Source organism: Canis lupus, chromosome 25 (genome assembly GCF_003254725.2).
Source record: "Canis lupus dingo isolate Sandy chromosome 25, ASM325472v2, whole genome shotgun sequence".
Classification (NCBI taxonomy): Eukaryota; Metazoa; Chordata; class Mammalia; order Carnivora; family Canidae; genus Canis; species Canis lupus.
The window spans coordinates 42,677,289-42,704,454 of NC_064267.1; the positions used below are offsets into that span (position 1 = coordinate 42,677,289).

General features: G+C 39.1%; 1 protein-coding gene across 10 annotated transcripts in view; it reads left to right on the forward strand.

The window, feature by feature from the left end:
* Window positions 1-27,166, forward strand: part of SP100 (SP100 nuclear antigen) — a 97,716-nt gene that overhangs the window by 24,845 nt on the left and 45,705 nt on the right. For all 10 annotated transcript variants that reach the window (XM_035718079.2, XM_049101139.1, XM_049101142.1 and 7 more), the window contains 13 exons: window positions 9,145-9,307; window positions 10,682-10,850; window positions 13,642-13,725; window positions 15,768-15,830; window positions 16,483-16,632; window positions 18,039-18,122; window positions 20,907-21,053; window positions 21,775-21,855; window positions 23,543-23,596; window positions 24,040-24,132; window positions 25,525-25,578; window positions 25,899-25,955; window positions 26,197-26,280. In XM_035718079.2, coding sequence (XP_035573972.2) covers window positions 9,145-9,307; window positions 10,682-10,850; window positions 13,642-13,725; window positions 15,768-15,830; window positions 16,483-16,632; window positions 18,039-18,122; window positions 20,907-21,053; window positions 21,775-21,855; window positions 23,543-23,596; window positions 24,040-24,132; window positions 25,525-25,578; window positions 25,899-25,955; window positions 26,197-26,280 — 1,283 coding nt within the window. The remainder of the gene's footprint in view (window positions 1-9,144; window positions 9,308-10,681; window positions 10,851-13,641; window positions 13,726-15,767; window positions 15,831-16,482; window positions 16,633-18,038; window positions 18,123-20,906; window positions 21,054-21,774; window positions 21,856-23,542; window positions 23,597-24,039; window positions 24,133-25,524; window positions 25,579-25,898; window positions 25,956-26,196; window positions 26,281-27,166) is intronic.

Below are 27,166 nucleotides of genomic sequence, written 5' to 3' on the forward strand. Positions count from 1 at the left end.
TCCATGTATTTGTAGTCTTCCCAAATTTTTTCTTGTAGTTTACTTCGAGTTTTGTAGCATTTTGGTTAGAAAATATGCAATGTATGATCTCAATCTTCTAGTACTTGTTCAGGCCTAATTTGTGAGCTAGTATGTGATCTATTCTGGAGAATGTCCCATGTGCATTTGAAAAGAGTGTGCTTTCTGTTGCTTTAAGATGCAATGTTCTGAATATATGTGTTAACTCCATTTGGTCCAGTATGTCACTCAAAGCCATTATTTTCTTGTTGATTTTCTGCTTAGATTATCTGTCCATTGATGTAAATGGGGTGTTAAAGTCCCCTACTATTATTGTATCGTTATTAATGAGTACCTTTATGTTTGTTATTAATTGTTTTATATATTTGGGTGCTCCCATTTTGGGGGCACAAATATTTACAATTGTTAGATCTTCTTGTTGGGTGGTCCCCTTTATTTATTTATTTTTTTAAAAAGATTTTATTTATTTATTTATTTATTTATTTTTAAGATTTTATTTATTTATTCATGAGAGACACAGAGAGAGGAGGCAGAGACACAGGCAGAGGGAGAAGCAGGCTCCATGCAGGGAGCCCGACACGAGACCTGACCCCGGGTCCCCAGGACCAGGCCCCGGGCCAAAGATGGCACTAAACCGCTGAGCCACCCAGGCCACCCAGGGTGGTCCCCTTTATTATGATATAATGTCCTTCTTCATCTCTTATTATGCTTTTGGTTTAAAATCTAGTTTGTCTGATTAAGTGTTGCTACTCTGGCTTTCTTTTGACATCCTTACATGATAAATGTTTCTCCATCTCCTCACTTTCAATCTGAATGTGTCTTTTGGTCTAACATGAGTTCCTTGTAGGCAGCATATAGATCTTGTTTGTTTGTTTTTTTTAATCCATTCTGATACCCTATATCTTTTGATTAGCGTATTTAGTTCATTTACATTTAGAGTAACTATTGATAGATATGCCTTTAGTGCCATTTTATTATTTTTTCTGTCATTGTTTCTGGAGATTTTCTCTGTTCCTTTCTTGTCTTTGTCACTTTTGTTCTTTCCTTTCCACTCAGAGTCCCCTTTAATATTTCTTGTTGGTTTAGTGGTTGCAAACTCCTTCGGTTTTTGTTTGAGAAACTCTTTATCTCTCCTTCTATTTTGAATGATAGCCTTGCTGGATAGAGTATCCTTGACTGCAGATTTTTCCCATTCAGCATATTGAATATATAATGTCACTTTCTTCTGGCTTGTCAAGTTTCTGTTGAGACATCTGCAGCTAGCCTTATGGGCCTTCTTTTATAACTTAGGGACTTCCTTTGTCTTGCTATTTTTAGGATTTTTTTTTCTTTATGCTGTATTCTGCAAATTTAACTGCAATATGTCCTGGTGTTGGCCTGCTTTTATTGATTTTGATGGGAGTTCTCTGTGCCTCTTGGATTTGGATGTCTGTTCCCTTCCCAAGACTAGGGAAGTTTTCAGGTATTATTTCCTCAAATTTTCTGTCCCCTCCTCTCTTCTTTTGGGACTCCTATGATGCAAATGTTATTACACTTTATGGTGTCACTGAGTTCCCTAAGTCTATTCTTGTGTTCTGTAATTCTTCTTCCTCTCTTTTGTTCAGCTTCATTATTTTCCATTATTTTATCTTCTGTTCACTTATTTGTTCTTTTGCTTCTTCCATTGTGGTCATTACATCCAGTCTGTTTCAAATCTCAGTTATTACATTTTTCATTTCTGACTGTGTTTTAACCCTTTCATCTCTGCAAGGGCCTCCCTGAACTCTTCCATTCTCTTCTCAAGCCCAGTAAGTACCCTTATGATTGTTGCTTTAAACTCTCCCTCAAGTGTATTACTTATATGTGTTTCAATTAGATGTCTGGCTGTGACCTTATCTTATTGTTTCATTTGGGATAAATTCCTCCATCTTGGCACTTTATTTAAGTCTCTATTTTCTTCTATGCGTTAGAAAAGCCCATTATGTTTCCTGCTTCTGAGAGTAATGTCTTTATGAAGAAGAGGTCATATAGTGTACAGAGCTTGGTGCTTCAGTGAGTGTCTCTGGTGTGTGCTGTGCACATTCTGTTGCTGTGTTTTGGCTGCTTTATCTCTTAGAGCAGTCATTTATAGAGGCTCTCCTTGCCTGCAGTGGGCAGTGTTTGGTCCTTGGTCAGAGTCTGGCAAGTTTTAACTAGATATGCTCTGGACTGCTTCTTAAATGAAAATCTGATGCTACTTCCACTAGACCTGAAGCCTTGAAGAACAATCTGACTGGGAGACATGGTATGAACAGGGGTTTCTGCTCATCTTCTAGGGAAAGATCCCATTGTACTGGGACTGAGGCGAACTTAACCAAAAAGGCAGTACTGGCAAAGCTCAGGGACATGGGACCTGGTGTAAGCAGGTTAGGCAGCCAGTGTCAGTGTTGTGCTGTTTGCTGCAGGTGGTTCTGTGTCTATGCTTAGGGATGGGGAGGTGGGAGCGGCACCAGCCAGCTACTTTGTTCCCAGAGAGGGGTCTCTATGCTTGCTGCTCTTGGGATAGCACTCCTAGAAGAGTGATTAATCTCCTCCTGTGCATCCCAGGCCTTTTTCAGGTAGCTGTTATCATGCTGTCTGCCTCTGGGTTGCTTGCCTGCCTTTTCTCCTGTGGCAGCACAGTGCCCTCCAGGCTCCATTTCAGTGAAACCTGCTGACTTTTAAAATTCTGAACTTGGGGTGCCTGGGTGGCTCAGTCAGTTAAGCAACCAACTCTTGATTTCAGCTCAGGTCATGATCTAGGGGTGAAATCGAGCCCTGCATCAGGCTCTGTGCTTGGATTGGAGTCTGCTTGAGATTCTTTCCTTTTTCCTCTGCCCCTCCCCCTGCTCTCTCTCTCTCTCTCTCTTTCTCTCTCTCTCTCAAAACATAAAATCCTTAACACTTGAAACTTTAGAGATGTGCTATGATGGGGACCTATGCTCATCTTCTGGGAGAGGGTCTCACTGTGCTGGGACTGAAGGACATCTCACTGAAAAGGGCAGTCATGTCAGAGTGTAGGGATGTGGGACTTGGAGCAAGCAGACTAGACAGCCAATATTGGGACTAAGCTGCCTAGTCAGATAGCTCCATGCTTAGGCTGAGGGTTGTGGGATGGAAATGGTATTCACTGGCAACTTTGTCCCTGGAGAGGCATCTCTGTGAATGCAACCTCTCAAGGCTGCACTCCAAGAAGAGCAAATAATCTCCCCTCTGCATGCCCAGGTGATCCTCAGGTTGTGTTGTCTGTCCCAGGGTTGTTTCCCTGCCTTCTCTCCAGGAGCAGGGCAGCACCCTTGGGGCTCTATCTCAGCCAGGCCCACTGACCTTTAAAACTCTAGCCTTCAAGCTCTGCTGGTTATAAGAACTCCTGGAAATAAGCCCACCTCTCATTTTCCTAGCCAGTGGCTTTGGGGGAGTGTTCTCCTTGTGTGTATCCCTGTGTTATCCTCTCTCTCTCTCACACCTGCCTCCACAACCAGGGGTCCCTCCCCTCTGCTGCACCCACGCCATCTGTTTCTCTGCACATCTCTGCACTTCCTACCTTCCTCAGTGTGGCCTCTTCTCTCCCTTTAGTCCTGGAGTTTGTTTTATCACTCCTCAGGTTGATTTCTCAGGTATTCAGAATGATTTGATAGATATCTAGTTGTGTTCGAGGGACAAAATGAGCCTAGGATCATCCCACTGTGCTGCCGTCTTATTTCCCCCACAATCTCTGCTCTTAATTGGAGTATGTAGACCATTCACACTGAATGTAATTATTTGTATAGTGTATTAATATCTACTATGTTTGCTTATTGTTCTTTATTCCTTGCATTTGCTTTGTTTCTTTTTTTCTTCTCTTTTTCTGCCTTGTCTGGTTTTAAGTTAGCATTTTATATGATCCCACTTTATTTCTTCTATTAACATGTCAGTTGTATTTCTTTTCAAATATTTTTAGTGGTTGCTTAAAGATTTCAGTATACACTCCATACCATTTCATCTGTAGCACATATACCTTTTAACAAAGGATTTCTGATTCCTTCATCCCAACCCTTACGATGTTACTGTCATTCATTGCATTCATCTATACATTGTAATCATCATTTGTTCCAATCAGAGAATGTCCTTGAGCTGCTGCTGGACTGCTATCTTGGGTTTCCTTTTAATGTCTTCAGGATTAGATCTGCTGGCTTCTAATTTTTACATCTTCCTCAATATTGGATTACTTGCCTATTTTTCTGAATCTAACATATTGGATTTTTAAAAAGATTTATTTATTTATTTATTTATTTATTTATTTATTTATTTATTTATTTTAGAGGGAGAGAGTAAGTGAGGGAAGGCAGAGTGAGAAGGGCAGAGAGAGAAGGAGAAAGAAAATCACAAACGGGCTCCATGCCCAGGACAAACCCCAAAGCAAGGCTTTATCTCAGGACCCTGAGATCATGACCTGAGGCCAAATCAAGAGTCAGACTCTTGGGGATGCCTGGGTGGCTCAGTGATTGGGTGTCTGCCTTTGGCTTAGGGCCTGATCCCAGGTCTGGGGATCAAGTCGCCTGCTTCTCCCTCTGCCTGTGTCTCTGCTTTTCTCTCTGTGTATCTCATGAATAAATAAATAAAATCTTAAAAAAAAAAATCAGACATTTAACTGACTGAGCTACCCCAGCACCCCTTATTGAACGTTTTTAAGAGTGGGTGTGTGCTGCTCAGTATTAGATATCTATTTATTAGATAAATAAATAAACTAGAACCATACTAGATGACTTAGTTTTAAAACTTTTTATATACATAAAGGAAATAGAAAAAATTGTAGGAAAAATACTCAAGGTGGATGTTTGTAAAGTAAAATTTCTTAGTCTTACATATCTGAATTTGTCTTGATTAGACCTGAGTATTGAAGAGATGGCTTTACAGTCACTGTTACTAATGAGATGTCTCTCTCAACTTATTCTTGTCATCATTCCTCCATAGTTGACAAGTTTCTTTATTCTTTTGGGGAGCTTTTAAATTTTTCTCTTCATTTTTTAGGTGTTGTCATTTCATAATGAGGTGCTTTGGTTTATGTCTTTTTATTTTTTATTTTTTAACTTTTTTAAAGATTTCATTTATTTATTCATGAGAGAGAGAGAGAGGCAGAGACACAGGCAGAGGGAGAAGCAGGCTCCATGCAGGGAGCCTGACGCAGGACTGGATCCAGGGTCTCCAGGATCACGACCTGGGCTGAAGGCGGTGCTAAACCACTGAGCCACTGGGGCTGCCTGGTTTATGTCTTTTTAAATTCATTTTTCTAACTACTCTTTAAAATAATTCATGTCCTTTTACTCTGTGGCATCTTTTTAAAGTAATTATCTTGATATGTTCCTCCTCTGCAATTTCCTTGCACAGCTTTCTTGACTCCAATTATGTGGCTATTAGACCACCTAAACTTATCTTAATGCTCTTATATTTCCTTCAGATTTACTTTTATTTCCTTTTAATCTTTTAATTTTCTGGGAAACTTCTTCAACTTTATTTTAAAATCATTTTAGTAAATTTCTAAAAATCAATTTAAAAATTAGCTAAGATTGCAGTCACTTTCTCTTTCTTTATATCCTGTGGTGCAGTGTGTATTCTCAAATCTCTCTAAAAATATTGGAGGTTTTGAAAGTTTCTCATTTCCTACAATATCTATGTTTCTCTTGGGATAACTTTTTCTCTTTTTGTATGTTATTCTTTCTGATATTTGAGAATTTTCTCAAAACTATTCTGACCTGTGGTTAACTGTTCCTACTTAGAAGAAGGCTCTGGAAATCAATTGATATGATTCACTAAATTAAAGAATAAAGAAGGAAAATCATATAAATATCTCAGCAGATTCACTTGATAATATTGAACATCTGTCCATGAGAAAACTCTCAGCAAACTAGGAATAGACAGCAACTTCCTCAGTCTCATTAAAAATACACACACACACACACACACACACGCACACACAATGTATACAGCAAACATCATATTTAATGGTGGATACTAATCTTTTTCTAAGATTGGAAACAAGACAAGGAAGTCAACTCTCATCACTTTTCTTCGACATTGTGTCTAAAGTCCTAACCAGTACAATAAGAAAGAAAAATAATTGTTGGGAAAAGAAAAGGAGTTTTGCTTACTGATTACATGATTATTTATTTTCTATAAAACCCAAAAGAAATCTATGAATACATAACTGGAATACATAACTGCTAAGAATTTAGCAGGGCTTATAAATACATGGTTAATATTTTTGAAATCCAGTTTTATTCCCATACAATTATAGCAAGCAATTTAAAAAGCAATACCATTTAAAGCAATACCAACTTAAAAAGCAACACCATTTCTAATTGGGAATAAGTTTAAGGAAAAGTATGCATAACTTCTTTTCTTTAATTCAATTTAGTTAATATATAGTGTTTTATTAGTTTCAGAGGTAGAATTCAGTTATTCATCAGTTGTATATAACACCCAGTGCTCTTTATATCACATACTCTCGTTAAGGCCCACCACCCAGTTACCCATTCCCCCCAACCCACCTCCCCTCAAGCAACCCCCAGTTTGTTTCCTGTACTTAAGAGTGTCTTATGGTTTGTCTCCCTCTGTTTTTATTTTGTTTTTCTTTCCCTTCACCTTTGTTGATCTCTTTTGTTTCTTAAATTCCCCAGCCCAGATGTGTATGACTTCTTTACTGAAAACTATAAACACTTCTAGGCAGAATTAAGGAAAACTAAATAAATGGAGAGCTATAAAATGTTAACAGATTGGAGCTTAATATTGTTAAGATACAGTTGTCACCAAATTTGTCTGAAGTTTCAATGTAAACCGTATAAAAATCCAAAAGGCTTTTCTATAAAAGTTGACAAATTGATTTTAAGAGATATATGGAAAACCAAAGACCTAGAAAAGCCAAGCCAATTTTTCCCTAATTGACTTCAAGACTTTCAATAAGCTATAGTGTGCAAGCCAATATGCTATTGGCATGAGGATGGACAAATAGATCAGTGGTACAGAATAGAAAATCCAGCAATAGACCCATTCTTACATTGTAAGTTGCTTTTTGAATATTTTCATTAACTTGTGGTAGGCGAAGATTTCTTAGTACATTAACATTATTAACCACAGAAGAAAAGAATTGATGGATTTGGCTTCATCAGAATTAAAAATTTCTCCTCATCAGAACACATGGTTAAGCAAGCCAAAGGCTGGAAGAAAATGTTCATAATACATAAATCAAACAAAACACTTCTTTCCACAATATAAAACAAACTGCTACATATCAGTAAGTAGTAAAAGACAACCCAACAATGTATATAGGTCAAAGACTTGAACAGACACTTTACAAAAGAAAATGCATGAATTGCCAATAAGCATACGAAAGTATGCTCAACATCATTAGTCATTAAAGGAATACAAAATAAAATTATATGAGATACCACATCATACACATGAGAATTGCTAAAAATTAGAAAAACTACCTCTAATAAACTTTGAGCAACAGTATGGCAAATTCTAAAATGGCTAAGCACACTCACGCAATGATCCACTCCTAATTATTTACCCAAGAGAAATGAAAACATCATGCCATAAAAAGATGTGTACAAGAACAGCAGCTTTATTCATACGAGTCCCAAACTGGAATCAATCTAAATGTCCATCAACAGGAAAATGAATAAGCAAATTGTGGTAGGTCCTCACAATGGAATACCTTCAACTGCAAAAAGGAACAAACTACCATTCATCCAATAGCATGGATGATGAACAAATGTCAGGCACAAAGCATACATGATGTATTATTCCACATATAGAAAACCCAGTAAGGGACAAACTTCACACATGGCGATAGAAAGGTCAGCCTCGTTTGTTTGCCTTTGAGAGGCTGCCTGGCTCCAGGTGGTTAGTTTGTAGGTTGAGGGGTTAGAGGTGCACTGTTCTGTTGTAAGTTTTCAGTTTCAGTTTTATCTTCCTTGTGATCTCTGCTGCCTCTTCAGGGTTCTTCAGGGCATGCTTTGTTTCTCTTATCTCTGGAAGCATCCTCCACCTACAAGAGCAATTAGCACTCTATTGGCCACTTTTATCAGAAAGATTTTGATTGAAATCTCTTTTGTGCTCATTGCCCCACCATTCTTTTTGTCATTGTGAATCCAATTTCTTTATTATCATTTTAGCAGGGCTTTTAATAAAAGAGAAGACAAGTGCTTCTTTTCCATCTGCAATCTTTGAACTGAAACATCTCTTTTGCAGGAATTTGACACAATAATGTGACATTATTATTCCCTGAGGCATACGAAGTACTGGGAAGTGGCAATAATTCTCTTTTGGTTTGACAAAGAAAGCTTCTGAGTCTTCATAATACAAGATGTTGATTAAAACATTATTATCAGAGCAATAAAATGATCAACTAAAAATTGGAATTATAGATGGGTTTAAAATTACTTTCACAGGAAACATCAGTGATTTCTGAAATTCAGATGCCTGAAAAATTCACTATATATAACACTAGCACAGACTTATATTAACACAAAGCAGGACCAGATGTCCCAGGAGAAATGTTTGATATTCTTGTGATATTATCTATTTATGCTGTTTCATGTCATTGTTAACCACACCGTATCCTTTATAAATTAGTTTTATAATGCAGGATGGTATTTCTTTGAACAACTATAGGAGAAGAGCTGGGTTTTTTTATCTTGCTAATATTATTTTTCTCTTAGTTTTAATTATTTTCAAGGTTAGACTTTTATCCCATTGCTTTCCTTTTTTCCTAGTTTTATTGGAGTATAGTTTATTCCATTGCTTTTTATTCCTCTTTTCCTTCTATCTGGATTTTGTTTAAATTTAAATTTTTTTAATTACAAAATATTTCAGATATGTGAAGGTATCTTTACAATGGCTTTGATCCAGACAGACTTGAATAGACTTTTTCAGTTCCATGTTTAAGTCTTTTTTGACCTCCATGCTTTCTTTCTTCATCGTATTTTTGCTCATTGCTTCAGTTACATTTATTCTGTTTCTGCTCAGGACCACTTACTTAATATATGTTAGCTTTTCCCAGCTTATCCTTCATATATAAATCTTACAGCCACCACAAGCATCTTGGAATCTCAATGACAGTTTTCACATGGTATCCTTCCTTTCTAGGGCAACTATAGAAGACCAGAACATTGAGGAGAAACTTGTCTATGAGACTCTATTCAAACACTTCAAAAGATACAAGGTGGAGATTTCAAGTGCAATAAAAAAGCCATTTCCTTTCTTTGAGGGTCTCCGGGACCGTGAACTCATCACCAATAAAATGTATGAGGTAAGTGATGTTTATTATCTCATAGTCTGGTAAACTGGCCCCAAATGAAGTTATATTTTGATATCCTTGACCCAAACATCAAGCACAACTAACTACTGAGGAGTCTCCTATGAGTGGGAGACTTTTTCAAGTATTGTTGCAGCTGTTTCTGTAAGGTAAAAAGGGAAAGGAGACTTAGTTGTCCCCAGAGACAGCCCTGCTTCTCTGTGCCGCCCACTGGACTTGGGTTGAATAGCACAGCAAATGGGCTAAATCTGAAGCAGGAGCGCTCCATAGATGTATAATGCCTTGTAGGAATGCAAAGAATATAGTATGAACTGAGAATTAAAAGTAATTAATGGGTGATGGGCACTGAGGGGAGCACTTGGTGGGATGAACACTGGGTGTTATGCTATATGTTGGCAAATTGAACTCCATTAAAAAATAAATAAATAAATAAAGTAATTAATGAATTGATGTATAACTTAATTATAATTTAATAAAATAATAATTGACACATATCACTTCAGTGGACATCAGTTTGAGTCCTTAGACCTGAGAACATTAAAACCTACAGGGAATTGGGGATCCCTGGGTGGCGCAGCGGTTTAGCTCCTGCCTTTGGCCCAGGGCGTGATCCTGGAGACCCGGGATCGAATCCCACGTCAGGCTCCCGGTGCATGGAGCCTGCTTCTCCCTCTGCCTATGTCTCTGCCTCTCTCTCTCTCTCTCTCTCTCTCTCTCTCTATGACTCATAAATAAATAAAAATTTAAAAAAATAAAAAATAAAAAAAAATAAAACCTACAGGGAATTGATACCCTGTTAGGACAAAATTTGAGAATTGATGATTGTTATTCTTTCTCTAACAGTTTTAAGTTTTTAGGGTTCTTTTTTCTTTTTCTCTTTCTTTTTTTTTTTGTAATGGTATTTGTGGAGTCTTGGAATTTGGGATTGATTTTTATCTCCAGGCATTGCTGGAGATATACAGAGATGCAAGTCTCCTTTTTGCCCTATTAATATGCTTTCTCTATGGCCAAGTTCCCAAAAATGGAGAACTATCATCTGGTTTCCTTGAGTTCTTCCAGGCCAAGTCAGTCCCAGGAAAACAGTAAGGGTTGTCCATGCAACAGGACAGCTGCTCATCACCTCTTATTCTATTTCTAAAACATGAAGTTAATGAGGGTGAGATCTGTTTCACAAGTGAATATTTTTAAGGAGGAAGGAATCTACTTGCTTCACTTAATATCTATACAAATAAATAGAAATTCTTAAACTTTATATGAGAAGATACTGATGGAGGAAAATTGGAAGACATTATCCATACAATCTCTTTCTAGGGCTCTTCTGTAATCTGGAAGTCTGATTTACATTTTCTCCATTCAATATGTTTTAAGGACTGTCAAGAATCTTGTAGAAACCTGATCCCTGTACAAAAAGTGGTGTATAATGTTCTCAATGAACTGGAGAAGACATTTAACCTGCCACTTTTGGAAGCATTGTTCAGCGAGGTCAACGTGCAAGAATATCCCGATTTAAATGGCATTTATAGGAACTTCGAACATGGTAATTAGGTTTATTATCTACCTTTTGATGCCCAGGGCCAAACTTTTTTTTTTTTTTTTGGACAAGTATATATTGAGTTCCTACAATGTGCCACACACAGTGCGGGGGCAGTGGGGACATAATAGTTAAGAAAACACAAGTCATGAACCTTCTCAAAGTTAATGGCATAATGGCTATGGTACAATACTCACCTAGAGGTCTGCTTAACTGAGCATTTAGACTCACAGGACAACCAGAGCTAAAGTGGCATCAGATTTACTTAGAAGGACAAATGACAGGAAACAGCATCCCAACAGTGCAGGCTGTCTGTGGGACTTCTTGTGGAAACCCACACAGCAGTCCACCAAGTTGACTACTACCCGCCTCGGTGTCAGCTTAGTTGTGGATATAGGACTCACCCTGGTTTAGCAGCACCATGCCTATGGGTATTGATATGTCACATAATAGTGCTGTAGTCATAACTTTCAGGACCTCACGAGGGACAAACCTAGTTATAAGTCACCACTTTGGAGGAAGACCAAGTGCATGTTGTAGTCTGTAGAGAGTCATTCCCCAACCACATGCAATTTACTAGTCATTTTAACCCTAAACTAGGTTTTTAACTAGGCCAATGATGACCTAGTAGAAGAAAGGCCATCATTACCAGGTTTCCAGAGTTATGAGCCAGAAAGTTAACTCAAGGTCAAATTCACCCTTAAAGAAGGAGAATAGGTTTTTTAAACTTTTTCTCCACAAGGGGTGAAACAAACATTATTCAAATAATCACCAAACAATGCTTTGCCAGGTGTTATACAAAACTAAAGGTTTGATTCTCCATTTTTTTGTTCCTGGGAAGGCATGATTTTATTTTATTTCTTTAAATTTTTTACTTTACTTTAAGGCTTGTAAGAGTTAAGAGAATGCTTTTAATAATTATATATATATATATATATATATATATATATATATATATACTTTTTTTTTTAATTACCTAGAAAATGTTTTATTCCAGCACAGTTTGGTGTCAGTGGAGTTCTCCAGATAAGGGATAGAGACATCATAAGAAGAACATTCCCATGGCCTGGGGAGGGCTGACACTATGGGATCACGCATGTAGTGTGAAAGGATCTAGTGTGTCTTCAAAGACAAATTCAATTCGTCTCAGAGAGTGAGAAGCAGACTGTAGGGCTAATTCATGAGAGATAAATTTGAAGAAGATTTTAGGAAATCTAGCATATAAAGCTAAGCAATTGGAATTTTATTAATAGGCAATAAAGAGATATCAACAGTTCTTATAAGCAAGGAAATTAAAAAGCTGTGGTAAAGCATGTAGTCTGTTAACTTGTGTCAATAGTAACCTTAATCTAATTAACAAAGTAATTTCTCCAAAAAAACAAACAAACAAACAAACAAAAACAAAGTAATTTCTATAGCAAATCAGTCCAGTTAGAAATGGAATAAAGGCAATTAAGGCAATATTATATATGTGACCAGGATGTCCCAGGCCATGGGAACAAAGGGAATGGTGGTTACTGCCCACATCTCAGGGACTCTGATTCTCTCCAGGTTAAGTGTCCACATCACCTGCATTAGGTTCCAGGTTCTCCCAGCTGGGGGGGACCTGCACCTACACTTGCTGCCACCCACCTGCCCCTGGGGAGGTAGCAGCTATTGCCTCTCAGACTCTGTTGTCCACAGAAGCTATGGGTCAGTGACCCAAAGTCAAGAATCTGGGGGCTGTGGAGTGGGGTATAGCACTCTTTCCTGCTGCTTGGTGCCCACCTTCATCCCACACTCAGGGCCCCCTGAGCCCCCGTGGGACTGCTCGCTCACACTGATCCCTCAACCCTTCCCTTTGTTCTCTTCCTTTCTTCCACCTGGTTTTGCCAGGATCTGAGTCCAGGTCGTGGGATGACAAAGCACCCATGGTTCCCACTGTCTTGTGGAACTCACCCTAGCAGGCCCTACCCCAGGAGGAGCTCTTGCCATGAGCCCTGGGGCAGCAGGTTCTCTTCCTCCCTGGTGTCCCCTCCTCCCTGGAATCCCTGTAGACATGGCCCCATCTCCCTCTCCTCCCTCTCTTCCCCATTCAGGCTTCCTGGCTTATTTCTTTCCTCCTATGTGTGCTGGGTCACCTACAGGCAGGGGCGCTGGGCTGATGTCCCTGCCTCCCCTGGTTGGTGGCCTCCCCAGCTGCTGGGGCAGGCCTGTGGGCCATCCTCCAGCATTGCAAGCTGTGCTCCCTGCTCAGAGCTGGAGAGTGTCCTTCTTTTGCTCCTGGGATCTGGGCCCCTGGGAGGTCTATCTTGTTCCTCCAGGTGTCCTCTGCTTTGTCTCTTTGGGAAGCACTCACCTTCCCTGCCCCAACCCTCCTCTCCTCTAGCAGCATCCTTAGAGCTTTCCCTAAGCTGCTTTCTCTTTCATACCCATGGATCTCTCTCTGAGCCTCGCTCTTCTCTGTTCCTTCCTTTCAGTTTGAACAGTTCAGAAACACATTTCACATCTATTATTTGCTTTGATATAGACTTTTCCTGGCCATCCACAAAATCTTTTACAAGAGTAACAGAATCATGATGTTTCCTTTATCCTTACATCGGAGTGGCTCCTTTCTGTGTGGGAAACGTAGACTCTTTTGCTGAGAGTTCTCTTTTCTATCCCAGGGATGGTGGGGAAATTTTGTAAGGAGGATCAGAAGCACTGAGCTTGGAGTGACCTAAGGGCCATTACAGTTACAGTTGTTAACTGTAATTTTGAGATGTTCCTGGTCTCTGATGGAATCGCTAATTGTCTCCTTCTGTCTCCCTCTTTTTAGTGGTCCAAGAGAAAATTCATTACGGAGAAAGCTATGAAGAAGAGGTGGATGAGAATCCTAATATCCAACGGAGCCTTGAACAAGGTGATTGCAAGCCAATAAACACCAATTCTCATCTGCAAAGAAGAAAAGGAGAAAGGGAACTCAGGCCCGAGTCCTGAGTGGATTTGGGGCATCAGGGAAGAAATGTTAAGGACCAAGGAAAAGGCAGGAAGGAGTGTTTGCATGAGTGTCTAACCAGAGACCAAATCCTGGAGGAGTAGCTATGACAAGAGATTCTTGGCCCAATAATCAAGACAAAGGGACAGAAACCCAGAGTGTCAGTAAACCAGATTTAAGCAGACTAACAGCCAGGAAGTAATTGTGATTTAGAAAGGTACCTGTAGGAGAAGATCAGTGTGGATCTGTGAAGGGCTAAGAATGTGGGCCCATGATCAACATCAAATGATGGCAGATGGGACCCATTTCAATGTGGGGGATGTTGTTCAGAAGCTCGGATATTCAAGGAGAAGGCCAGTCACACACAGAGAGAAAAGAGGAAGTGGTAGAAAGGTGGAGGGGTGGATGTGGGTACTTTGAGAGAGAAAAGGAGGGAAATGAAACAGAAGAAGGGGTTAAAAGACAATATAGAAATAACCATGTTATTGACATCTCCCTGGTGGAACATTTACTTTGGCAATTGTAGGTTTAGTGGCCAGGTGGCCACTGGAGGTTAGCATTGCTTATGTGCCCATTTTGCAGAGACCGTGTGTGTAGCTGGCCTGGGGTCTAATGAGCAAGGGCAAATCCAGGCATTGTGAGTGTGTGTGTGTGTGTGTGTGTGTGTGTGTGTGTTTTAATGGAGGTAAAATTCACATAATATAAAATTAACCCTGTTAAAGTGTACAGTTTAGTGATCTTTGGTGTATTTACAATGTTGTGCAACTACTAACTCTATCTAGTTCCAAAACATTCTGATCACCTCGAAAGGAAGTTCCATATCATTCCCAGTGTCCCTCTTTCCTGGCCTCTGGCAACCACTAATCTAGTTTCTGAATCTTTGGATTTACCTCTTCCAGATGTTTCATTTAAATGGAATCACATAAACACACCCTTCAGGTCTGGCTTTTTTCACACGACATAATATTTTCTTTTTTTTTTTTTAAAAGATTTTATTTATTTATTCATGAGAGATACAGAGAGAGAGGCAGAGACATAGGCAGAGGAAGAAGCAGACTCCCTGTGAGGAGCCCGATGTAGGACTCAGTCCCAGGACTCTGGGATCATGACCTGAGCCAAACACAGACACTCAACCAAGCCACCCAGGCATCTCTGCATAATATTCTATTATATTTATTCATGCTACAACTAACTGCCAGGAAGTAATTTAGATTTAGAAATCTAAATTAAAGATTTTACAAACAAGAGTTGTAGCATGAATAAATCCTTCATTACTTTTTATTAGTGAAGAGCATTCCCTTGTATGGATATATTACATGTTGCTTATTCATTTATCAGTCAATGATGGGTTGTTTTTACCTTTTGGCTGTGACAGAGCCTACATTCTTAACCCTATACCACTCTGGTAATCTAATGGAAAAGACAGAAGCATGAGACAAAAATTGGGAAATATATGCAGAGAAAGAGGCAGAAAAAAGAATACCGACAGTAGGAGGAGGTGGCAAAGAATCAGACATGGAATCCTCATGGAAGGCCAATGAAACAGACTGAACAGACATATAGAGGGAGGGTGTGGAGGAAGAGGAGGTGGGGACGAGGCAGCAAGACTTTGTAGATACTAAGGTAAGGACACTGGTCAGGGGCAGCTCTGGGGACAAAGGCAGCTCCTCTATGGCCATGGGAGTCAGGATAAGCCATTGCCAGTTACTCAAGTGCCTCATGTGGGACACTCAGTGAGATGGTCTGGCCAAGGCCCCCTTAGCCAGTGATATAGCTGACCCCAATCCGCCACTCTGTCAGTAAGGGTTTGACTGCAAGGGTTGCATGGGATCCGCCAAGTCCGCATGGTCTCTATATGGATACCTGGAGGGGATCTTCAACTCCTACTTTATGAAAAAAGGTTTAAGGGAGAATGGCACAATCCATACATCAATTTCTGAAACAAACTTTCAATTTATTCCTCCTAGGAACTGATGAAAACATATATCGAAGCCTGACCTGGCCATGCCCACCATCCTCATCTCACCAGGGTCTGTTCCTGTTTGTGGTACTCTCCAATCCTTTGTGTTCTCATCCCATTCTATCCTGTGCTGGGGGTGGGGGGCTGCTTCTTTGTATCACTGATTGCCTAGAATCTCTGTCTTTACTTCTACAATTTCCATAAGGAAGTTCCTGGGGTGTTTTCCCTGGGAGTCATTCCTTACCTTTCTCTGTTCTTCTCTGCCCTATATCTCTGGCCATGGGCCCCTGTGGACTACTTTGCCAGCTCGCTTTGTTGTTGGCTCCCTGCTGGGTTTCTGACATGACAAGAGATCAGAGAGTGGGAATAAGGGAGAACCTGGATATTTCCCCATCACTGTCTTTGTCCACAATTCTGACAGTGGCTGCATTTCAACCATGATACCACTTCCCATCCAGCAGGCCAGCCATGGGCCATCTTCTACCCACCCAGTGACCCTGACCTCTAGGCACCTCAATACCCCTCACAGCTTCCTGTTAAGTATTCTTTTGGTTACTGCCTTCTTCTATTTGGATTCCTCAGCAACTCCATCAACTGTATAACCAAACCCCTGGATTAAATTCCCTGTGCTTATAAAAGCTTAGAGTGATTTATATTTTCCTGTTGGACCCTGATTGATGCAGAGGACAAATAAAACATCTATGGATCAAAATATGGTTTAGGTACCACCTCACCTGAAAATGGACCCTCGAAGAACCTCTGTGAAACAGAACAGATTAATGCAAACAGAAAAGATACAACCAGTGACAAAAATGATGCACTAGAAAGCCAAGAAGCAAATAAAGAGTGTGCCCAAGAATCTGAGCTGGCAGGTAATTCTGACTACCTGGGTTTGCATGAGTGTAGAGGGGCTACCTGGGTTTGCATGAGTGTAGAGGGGCATCCTTATTGATGGCAGAGAATGGAGTGGTGCCCAGCTCAAAGAAACATCTATTAACAAAGAAGGGGAAACTCATGCAGACACAGAGAAGGCAGGAATAGAGGTTAATATATTGATGGGAGAGATCTAGAGGAAGAAAAGTTAGCAAGTGCTAACTTCAACAAACCTACTTATTTTTTACTAGATTAAAAGCTGGTATTGGGTGAGACCAGAATTGCCAACTTCTGCAATTTTCCTGCTGATAAAAATGTTAGATAGGCTAATACGTACTGTTTAACTGAAAGAACAATATTTGCCTACATGCAATGGAAAATATACAAAATAAGTTTTTGGTGCTTTTTCATTTTCTCAATGTTGGTATACCTCTTATTGACAGAGAAGTTGCAATGCCGAGGGCTGAAAATGGATTCTGACTTTAAGATCTTCAGAAGCTGCTAAGAAAATTAAATGAGTACACAAATAAAATACAAAACAAAAGAAATATGGCCTATGGCCTATGAGAGAATGGGTACATGCTGTAGAAATTTAAAGAAAAAAAAGATGGTTTCTGTCTAAGGGGCAAGGAAGAGAAAATCAAGATTGTTTATAGTAGTGTTAGTTTGCATACAGCCTCAGCAGTTGGGAAGAAACTGGATATGAAGTTTAAAGATACCCAAATTTGAAAAAAAAACAAAACAAAACACAATATACATTCAAGCATAGGAGCCCAGGACAGGCCACCCTAAAATGTGCCACTTCGGCATAAAGATTATTTCTCTGCCTCAATTTATACTATAAAGGAGAACCTGTACCAGGAAGAGAACTATTAACAGAGACTCCCCTTTACCTAAGAAGGAACTTATCTGTATAATAGAACAATCTTGTTTTTCCAAACATCCCCTTTCACCTTCTTGCTAATGACTACTCTGCCCTCTGTACACTCAGACCCCTATCCCTCTCCTAAGCTCATATAAGCTTGATGTTGCCTCATTGTGTTTGGAATTCCATGTCTGTGTGGATTCCTCATATGTACACCTATTAAATTTGGTTTTCTTTTGTTAAAAAAAGGAAATAAAGAAAGAAAAGTTAGGAAGGACAAACAAAGATACAAAAGGTGAAAAGTTGCAATGCCTCATCAGGGAAGAGAAACAGAAAGAAAAGTCAAAAGAAGTGAGGGAGAACTTGATCACAGAATCACCAAAGCACCGGTACTTTCATGGTGTGATAGTGGCAGTATATGTAGACAAGCTATAAATAGAAACATGAAAAGAAAAGGGAAGTCAGATGAGATGTAATAAAATGGAAATAGGCAGAACAGGGTTCTCCTGGGTCTCATCTATGGTCTCTTTTTATCCTCAGAGTCCTGTGAACAAGCATCCATCCAAGTGTATAATGGAGATATAAGAGAAGACACACCCAGCCCATTGCCCTGTGATGGAGAAAGTAATAACCACTTATCTTACCAATTTTCTAATTCTATCTTTGTTTTTCTATGTGAACAAAAGCTTTCCTTTGTTCTTTGATACTAAGCACCTCCATGGCCCTAACAACACCCACGACCCATAGCCTTGTGCACAACCTCTGGCTGCTTTTAAGGTGTGTGAGATGCAAGGGGGAGAAAGAACTGAGCTCTTTGATGAAGGGCATGTCCCTGAGGAGAGAATACAAGGAGAGAAAATATTAATAAAGTTTTAGATAAACTGATATGGAATCCAAACAGTACCATTTTGTGGAGCTGGTGAAAATAAATGTTGCAACTTGATTTTCAGAGGTGGTAACAGAAACATGGAAACCATGCATGATGCTGCTGGTCATATTTGTGAGTACAGAAGCCCTGGTGAAGGACTTTTAGAAAAGAATTGGCAAATGAAGGGACTAGGAGTGGGGAACAGTGACACAGGAGAAGAACTTTGGTGATGCTTGGAATGGTTTAGATGAGAGAAATGAATAGAAAGACAAAAATCAATGTAGAAGAGGCATACAGAAAGTCACATTAATAATTAAGAAACAGAGATCAAATAGGAGAATGTAGAAAACATAACAGAGAGTGGATAAATGGAAAATCAGTCAGAGGACAGCAGGGCCAGTTCTAGAGTGAGGCAGGGAGGTCCTGGGATATAAAGAAAATCTTGATAAGGAAAGAAAATCTTGATAAAAATACTCTTGGTATCTTCTTGTACCCTCAGCACTTCTTCTGCCTCACCCTAGGACCTGGGAGATAGTGATAAAAAAATGTTGAGAAAAAGTATGAGTAGAGAAATATACAGAAATAGATGAATACCAGTAAATAGAAAAAACGGGGGAGGCATAAAAAGAACTATGTAGAGGATGAGTTACGGGACCATGAATGAAAAACTGGTAGAAAGTGGATCAAATAAGGAGAAGACAAATCAAGACATTGTCCAATTTGAAGAGACAGTCACCAGAAAGAAAGCACAGAGGGCTCTTCCTATTGCCATTGAGAAGAGATCATTAAGGTGTCTACAGTGACCAAAATGGCCCTTATACCTCCTCAAATAAAAATAGGCCTCCACCCAAGCATTTCATATCTCTGTGGCTTCGATCATCTATGATCTATGGATTCCTACACACACCTCTGCTCCAGACCTGTCTTCTAGATTCATTCCTTCTAGTGCCTGAAGACGTGTAATCAAAGATCTGAAAGCCATCTCTGTTTGGATGCTATATTAGTTATCTATTGCTGTGTAACAAACATCCTCCAAATTCAGTGGATTAAAACAACCATGACTTTATTTACCACTTCTGTCAACTTTAAAATATGTCTAGCCTACTTATTTCTCTCCATTTCCAGGATGCTCACTCTAATCTACATTCCTATCACTTCTCACGTCAAATAGGGGAACTCTCCTGCTGGCTTCCTTCCTCCTGTCTTGCCCCCCTCAGATCCATCTTCTACACTTCAGCTTAATGGGCATTGCAAAAATGCAAAGCCATACGGCTTTCCTACTTAAACCCAGTGCCCTCCTGTGGCCCTCAGCATGAGATCAATGCTGCTTGATGTGGAATATAGAAGGTTACCTCCCACATAGTTGTATAATACCCACCCCCCACACACACACACACTCTCTCTCTCCCACCACATTCCTACCACACCAAATTCTGTTTGTTTACTTGAATTGTCAAGCTCTCCCAATTATACCTCTGCCTTTACACATGCTTTTGGAAAAAGTTGGAACTATACATAGCTTGTGATTCTGCAATTATGTTCCTCAGCAGAAACCTACAGAAATGAGCACTATGTTCAAAAAAAGAAAAGAAACACATAGAAAAGCAGCATTATTCACAATAGCCAAAATCTTAAAACAGCCCAAATAGATTTTTTTATGGGTTTATCATGGATTATATCTACAATAGACTACTACACAGAAGTGAAAAAGCAAAATGAATAGAGATGACTCCCACAAATATAATGTTAAGAAAGGAAGCCTAAGTCTCCTACCCCCATCCCTGTCAAATGGGAGAGAGACAGATAAAGAGCAAGTAAGAGAGAGGGGCATGATTCCATTTATACAAACGTGTATTTCAGAACTGGCAAAATTAATCATCAATAGTATTAAAAATCAAGTGGTGGTTAACATGAGTTACGTGATGGAGACAGTTAGTGGGAGGCATCACTAAGAGGTTTCCATGGTATAAGTAATCTTCTATTTCTTGATCACGGTGACAATTACCCAGATATGCTCACTTTGTGATGATTCAAAATTTATGATTTACCCATTTTTATCTATGTACATTATACTGAAAATATAATTTTTATTTTTAAAAGAGCACAAAGTGGGGCTCCTGGGTGGCTCAGCCAGTTAGGCATACAACTCTTGGTTTTGCTTGGCTCATCATGTCAGCATTGTGAGATAGAGCCCCCCATTGGGTTCCATGCTCAGGGTGGAGTCTGCTTAATATTCTCTCTTCCTCTGCTCCTCCCTGCTAAAACAAATAAATAAATCTTTAAAAACAAAAGAGCAACAAATAATTCATCAAAGGATGAGAAGAGAAAACAAAAACAAACCCCCCCAAAACCCAGAGTCCAGAAAGGCACAGATGAAGGGACACAGTTAAGCAGCAGGATAGGAAAGAGGTCGGAGAGAGGGGAAGCTTCACCCCTTCGGTGGATTTACAGGGAACAGGACTTATCAATAGTAGTGAAGGGTGTTTATTCCCTTTGGGGGAGACAAATGAAAATTCTCCATTCATTACAATTTGATCCAGGAGCAGAGCTACCCAATCATGGAATCCAAATGAATTCCTGTTCGGTATATCTGGTGGATATAAAGAAGGAAAAGCCATTCTTTAACTCGACAGTTGAACAGCAAGCCCAAGCAAGGACTAACTATAACCAGGCATCTGACATAATAGGTAATGCTGATTGAAAGAGTGAGTAATGTGAGTCACCAGTTCCAGGCAAGGGGCTGGGACACGTCATCAGGGCCCATTAAGGCAGTCCATTTGGCCTTGGATGGAAGCGAGAGGGGAGGAACCAGTACCATATGCAGTGAGCTCAGCAGGAGAAAGTCCCAGTGATCAGAAAAATACCAAAAGACAGAAATGGTAGATTTGAGTATTAATGTGTAGGAGCCTACTTCTAAAACAAAAAAAAAAAAGAAAAGAAAAGAAAATATGGTGGTAGAAGTTGAAGAAAAGGGGAAAAAAAAAACTGGAGAGCCAAGAGATTCATGAAAGGAGATGAAGAAGGAAGCACATGAAGACAAAGAGAAGTATAGAGAGATACCATTGCCAGAAAGAGAGGCAAAAGTAGGGGAAAGAAGCAGAGCCAAGAGGAAGTGAAATAAATTGAGAATAAAAGATAGAGTAGCATGAGGGCAGGGGTAGGAGGTCCCATGAGAGTGGGGAAAGAAAAACGTTGACAGATTGGGCAAAGTTGCCCTCTGTCCATGAATTCTATCACCTTTAGTTTAGGACTGGAGTAGCCTGCAAGTCACACACATTCAAGTATAGATCAGAGTGCCCTGAGTTAGCTTAGTTTCCAGGTCTTTCTAGTGTTCTTATTGCAGGGTTGCCTGATATGTGGGCTCATTGGCCCCACCCTGAAGCTAAAAGATTTTGCTCCTCTGTGCAGTGATCAGCAGTGACTCTGAAGAATCCAATGATGGAGAGGAGCTCCCAGAAGCCTCCACATCAACACTGGAAAGCCGGCCTGGTAAGGCTGTGGGAAAGCAGGCTTTGGCTATAGGAATCTGAATTAAGAACTACAGTTTGATGCATCTAATTTTGGGCCTATTCTGTGTGATAGATTCAGTTTATCCTGGAATCCCATTCTCTGCATTTATTTTACTTGACCTTTTAGGGAAATAATCTAAAAAATCATTATATATGTATACACACACACACACACACACACACACATATATATACTTTTTGAAAATGAAGCCTATTAATTGATAGGTGCTATTTATTAATACACATTGTACACATATATTGATTATATAGCAGAAAAAGGCTACCAAAATGATGATTTTGTTTTTAAAACTAGCTAGTTTCTTTGCTTATAAGGTGTTGGATTTATACAGTGATTTCTATAGGGAACAGAAAGCTAAATATTACTTTACTAGATCATATTGTCATCTGATCACAAACTGAATTGTGTCAAAGGACAACTCATCCGGCTATCCAGTGTTAGCAGAAAAAGGACTCAGATAAAGTACTCTAAAACCCAACATAGTGTTTTTGGGAGTTCTTCAGCAACCCATGGCATATATAATGATTTTTCCAAGGATTTTTGCAAATAAAACCTTACTTTTTAATTTACAAGAATCTTAAGGGGTAAGCAGACCAGACATTGTTATCCTTGTTTTCTAGAGGAAACACAATCACATCAGTGTTCCAAGGTCTTCTACAAAGCCTCATTGTCACACACTGAGACCCCTAAAAAGTCCTATTCCTTTGTGCAGTGACCAATAACCTTGACTCATTAGAATCAAGTGAGAGAGGAGAGTCCCAAGAAGTTACCTGCTCACGACTTCAGATTACACTAAGTAAGAACATTAGGATTGCAACCCTGGATGACAAATACACAGAGTCGAAATCCCGAGATCTGTTTTCCTGATGAATCTTGTTTTGAGCATGCTCTATATGCCTTGGTTCTATTACTTCCAGGAACTATTTTCTGCATTTAGTTTCTCTGGCCCTACTGGGAAGTGTGGAAGGAGGCAGGAAGGCATTATAAATTGTTGTTTAACAGCATGGGCCCACTTGATTGATATATAGAAAATGTAGCAAAAATATGCTGGTAAAAATGACAAACTTTTACTAAACACTATCATGTATTAATGCTAAAGAGTTGAAATAATGTATTTATTCTCTACCGATATGCTTTATATTCTATCCAACATAGTAACTACAGTATTCTTCTACTTGTTGACAATATTGTCATTAATCCCAAACTTAGAAAGCCTTCAAAGAACAATTTGTGCTGCTGTCTAATTATTGATGGGAAAATGATCTCTGATCAGCTATTCTCAAACCCAAATTACTTAAACCATTGGTTTATATTGTGATTTCTTAAAGAGCTTTTGTAAATAAAGTTTTATTTTATTTTCATAAAAACCTTAACAGGAAGACAGAGTAACTATGTTATCCAGCTTTATAGATAAGGCAGCTGTGGCTAATAATGTGGAAGAGCCACTTACAAATTGACATGGAAAGTGAAAAGAAGAGCCAAGCAGGAGCCCATCATTATATCCCAAGCCACCAGAACTGGATTCAATTGAAGGAAAGAGAGAAAAATCATCATAAAAATATTATTGTGATTGCAAGCCCGGTGAATTGTCACAGAATTTGTAAGACTATTGCAAACAAACAATTGTCTCTTCCCTTTTATTTTATAGACCCCGTGGATTTCAGAAAATCACCTATCTCCCAAGAAGGAGCTTGGAAAGTAGGTAAGGGCAAATAAAAACTCTTCGTGGTTACAAATGAACAGCATTTTCTACAAAAGATTCATTCTAATTCTTTGCCATATCCTTCAAAGTAAACTATAAATTCGTTTTAATTTAAGATGCTTTATATTTTAATTTTTGTATTAATTAGTTAGGCTAATGGTTGTAACAAGTAAACCCAAAGAAGTCAAGGGTTCAAACACAATAGAATTAATTTTTTTTCAAGTAAACATTCCAAGGAGTTTTAGATGAGAGAGGGGTGGGACCCTATTTCAAGTGGGGTTCAAGGAAGCAGCCAAGTGGGAGATCTCCCTTCTTCCATACCAGAGTCCTAAGGTGTCCTGGGGGTATACTTGTCTTGGGTTTTTAGAGCTTCCCAAGTTTTTACCCTCTTGATTCCTTTGTCATACACGGAGACTTTCAAGAGACACTTGCTTCCTCTGCAGTGAAAAGATTTGATTACTCTTCAGAGTCCAGTGAGGAAGAGGAGCCCATGAGAGCCTCGAGCTCAGCACTGAGAAGCAATCCTGATGAGGAGGGTAAGGACTACCATCACTAGGCTCCCAGGCACAAGGAATCTGAGTATGGAATTCTTTCTTGTTTCTAGGGTATTTTACTCTGATCATCCTCCATAGACTGGGATCTCATTCCCTGCATTGATCACATCTGGCCATTTTGAAAAATGCAAAGAGAGAAAGCATTATAAATTCAGGTTTGTAAGGTGGCTCTAGTTGAATGGCAGTGCCATTTTTACTACATGCTTTCAGGTTTATTAACCCCAAAGTACTGAATTACGTAATGATTTCCACCCCTGCCCACTCCTATTTTGTAGAGAGCAGAGAAAATGGGTATCTGCCATCGCTTGATTTTGTTGCAAACTTGCTCAAAATTCAAAAGACTCTGATTATTGACAGAGGGAAAAGTTTCTAGTTATTATCATCAAATTCAATTTATAACTTTTGACAGAAGACTCCAATATGACATTGGCCCATATAACGATATTTGAAAATATCTTCACTAATAAGATATCTTTTCGTGTTTATAACAACTGAAAGGTAGGCCAGATAACTATTGCTCTCTCTACTCCACAGGTGGGGAAACTCTAACTCATAAACATTTAAAGATCTTCTATACATTATATATGGAAAGTTACTGGAAAAAGCAGAACAGCCTGGACTCCTAGCAAATATCCATAGTCTTCTATTCAAAACCTTTGAAGCCAGGCATAAAATAATAATCTGTTAGAAAGACAATGTGGTTCATATCCTATATATTACCAAAAAAAAGAATCTAACAGAATCTGGGACAGAATCCTACTCTCAAATATACATACAAATGACCTTGCAACGAGTCTCAAATATATTATATTAATGTTCCTGCAACAAATTGGTGAATTCGAGCAGCCTGGGTAGCTCAGTGGTTTGCACCACCTTCAGTCCAGGGCGTGATCCTGGGAACCCGGGATCGAGTCCCATGTCGGGCTCCCTGCATGGAGCCTGCTTTTCCCTCTGCCTGTGTCTCTGCTTCTGTGTGTGTGTGTGTGTGTGTGTGTGTGTGTCTCATGAGTAAATAAATAAAATCTTAAAAAAAAAAAGAGTCTGTTTTCAAATTGGTGAATTCACACCAAGTGTGAGAAATAAAAATTTTACATAGATTCATGACAGCTCAAGTCCAGATTCACTGCTGAAGTAGTTAGCTGAAAACTTATGGGAAAAATACGGATTTTCAAAATTTCTTTGATTTTGCAATTGGGGCCAAAGGATTGTGGTTCTCCGCTCCATTTAGTAGTGATATTTTTCCTTTAGATGGGAAGAGACAGAAATGATTGTCATAGTGTCTTTCTAGTCCAAATCCTGTCTACAGTGTAAGTAGTCATAAGATTCACAGCTCTTAGTTGTAGATTACTGGTTGTGTTTTCCTTTACTTTCTAGATTCTGCAGATATTGGAAACAAATCTTTTTGGGGAATAAACAACAGGAAAAGACGTAAGTGCAATTAAAACTCTTGATGTAACAACTTTCTTTACTACAAAATCTTTGCTCAAATTTTTTGTTAAATCCTCTAAAATAAAATTACTTGTAAATTAATTGATTCACATTATACATTTTGAATTAGGTGGGCTGGATTAATTGATACAATGTGTAAGCCTCAAAAAGTTCAATGGCACAAATACAATACAAATATATTCTTCATTTGCCTAAATAAGATAAAGTAACCCCTGGAGTGGAGGGTGCTCTGCTCTGTAAGACTATTGAGGGTCCCAGTTGATAGAGGCCCTGACAACTAGAAAATGTTGCTTCCACAGACTCCCTGGATAACCAAAGGAACTGGAAGAAGAAGTACGTGCCGACAAGCGGAAAGGGTAAGACATGGTGAAAAAAGGAAGTACCTTCCATGGCAAAGTTGTCCCCCAGCCCAGCCCTGGGGGTGGTTCCTGGAGCAACTTTGACCAACAGGTCAGATGGAGCCACAGGGTAGCCTGGCAGTAGGAGTATTCCTAGCTCCTAACTTCACTCTCCAATTTTCCTTTTAAAGAATTTTGTACTAGATTTGTTCCTAGAACACAGACTGAGACTTCTAAGAAATTTTATTTCTTTCTGCAGGGATCAGCAGTGGTAACTTTTCAGAATTACATCGTGCAGAAGAATCTCAGGAATCTTCTAACTCAGTCCTAAGAAGTGGGTCAGGTAAAGAAGATTAGGATGCCAAGCCTTGGCCTGCAGAATGTCAGGAATTAAACGCTACTGTTTCCTGATGCATTTTATTCTCAGCACCTTGAAGACCTGTATCCAGTTAATCCTGGGAACTCCTTTTCAGCATTTTAGAAAATAGAAGGGGACAGGAAATTATTATAAATTCATGTTTAACAGGATGAGTTCTATTGAATAAATGTATGTAATTATATACTGCTGTTGTGGAAGAAATGAATAGCAAAATGGTGGTATCTTTTTAAATACCTACTGTCATGCCTACTAACACTAAGACCTTAGTTTTCTATAGTGGCATATTGATTGACATTAATGTCATTTGTAATTGTAAAAGCCTCAAAAGACAACTGGCTCCGCTATGTAATTACAGACAGAAATAAAAGCGTCAGATCAACAACTTTCAAACTTTAGTATAGTTTTTGACAGTTGCCCATCATATTGTAATTTGATTATACTGTGTTATTTTAAACTACTTTGGCAGATAAGATCTTACTTTGTAATCACGATATCCTTAAGATTTAGGCATGCTAATTCTTGTCATCCTATTTTGGAATAAAGAAGTAGACATTTGACCAAATTCACCAATTTGGCCAAAGGTCAAAAAGTATGACTCTTGTATATAATAGGCAGGAATATAAGAGCTGTATCCCATGATCAAAATCCAAAAAGGAGGTACAAAGGAACTGATATATAGTATCAGCAGTATGTATCAGTGCCTGATGCAAGAAAAATTTATTTTAACAACTAGATAGGTAGATAGATAGAGATTGATAGATAGATGATAGATGATAGATAGATAGATAGATAGATAGATAGATAGATAGATAAAAATGAAAATCATAAAGAAAAAAAAAGATGGTAGGAG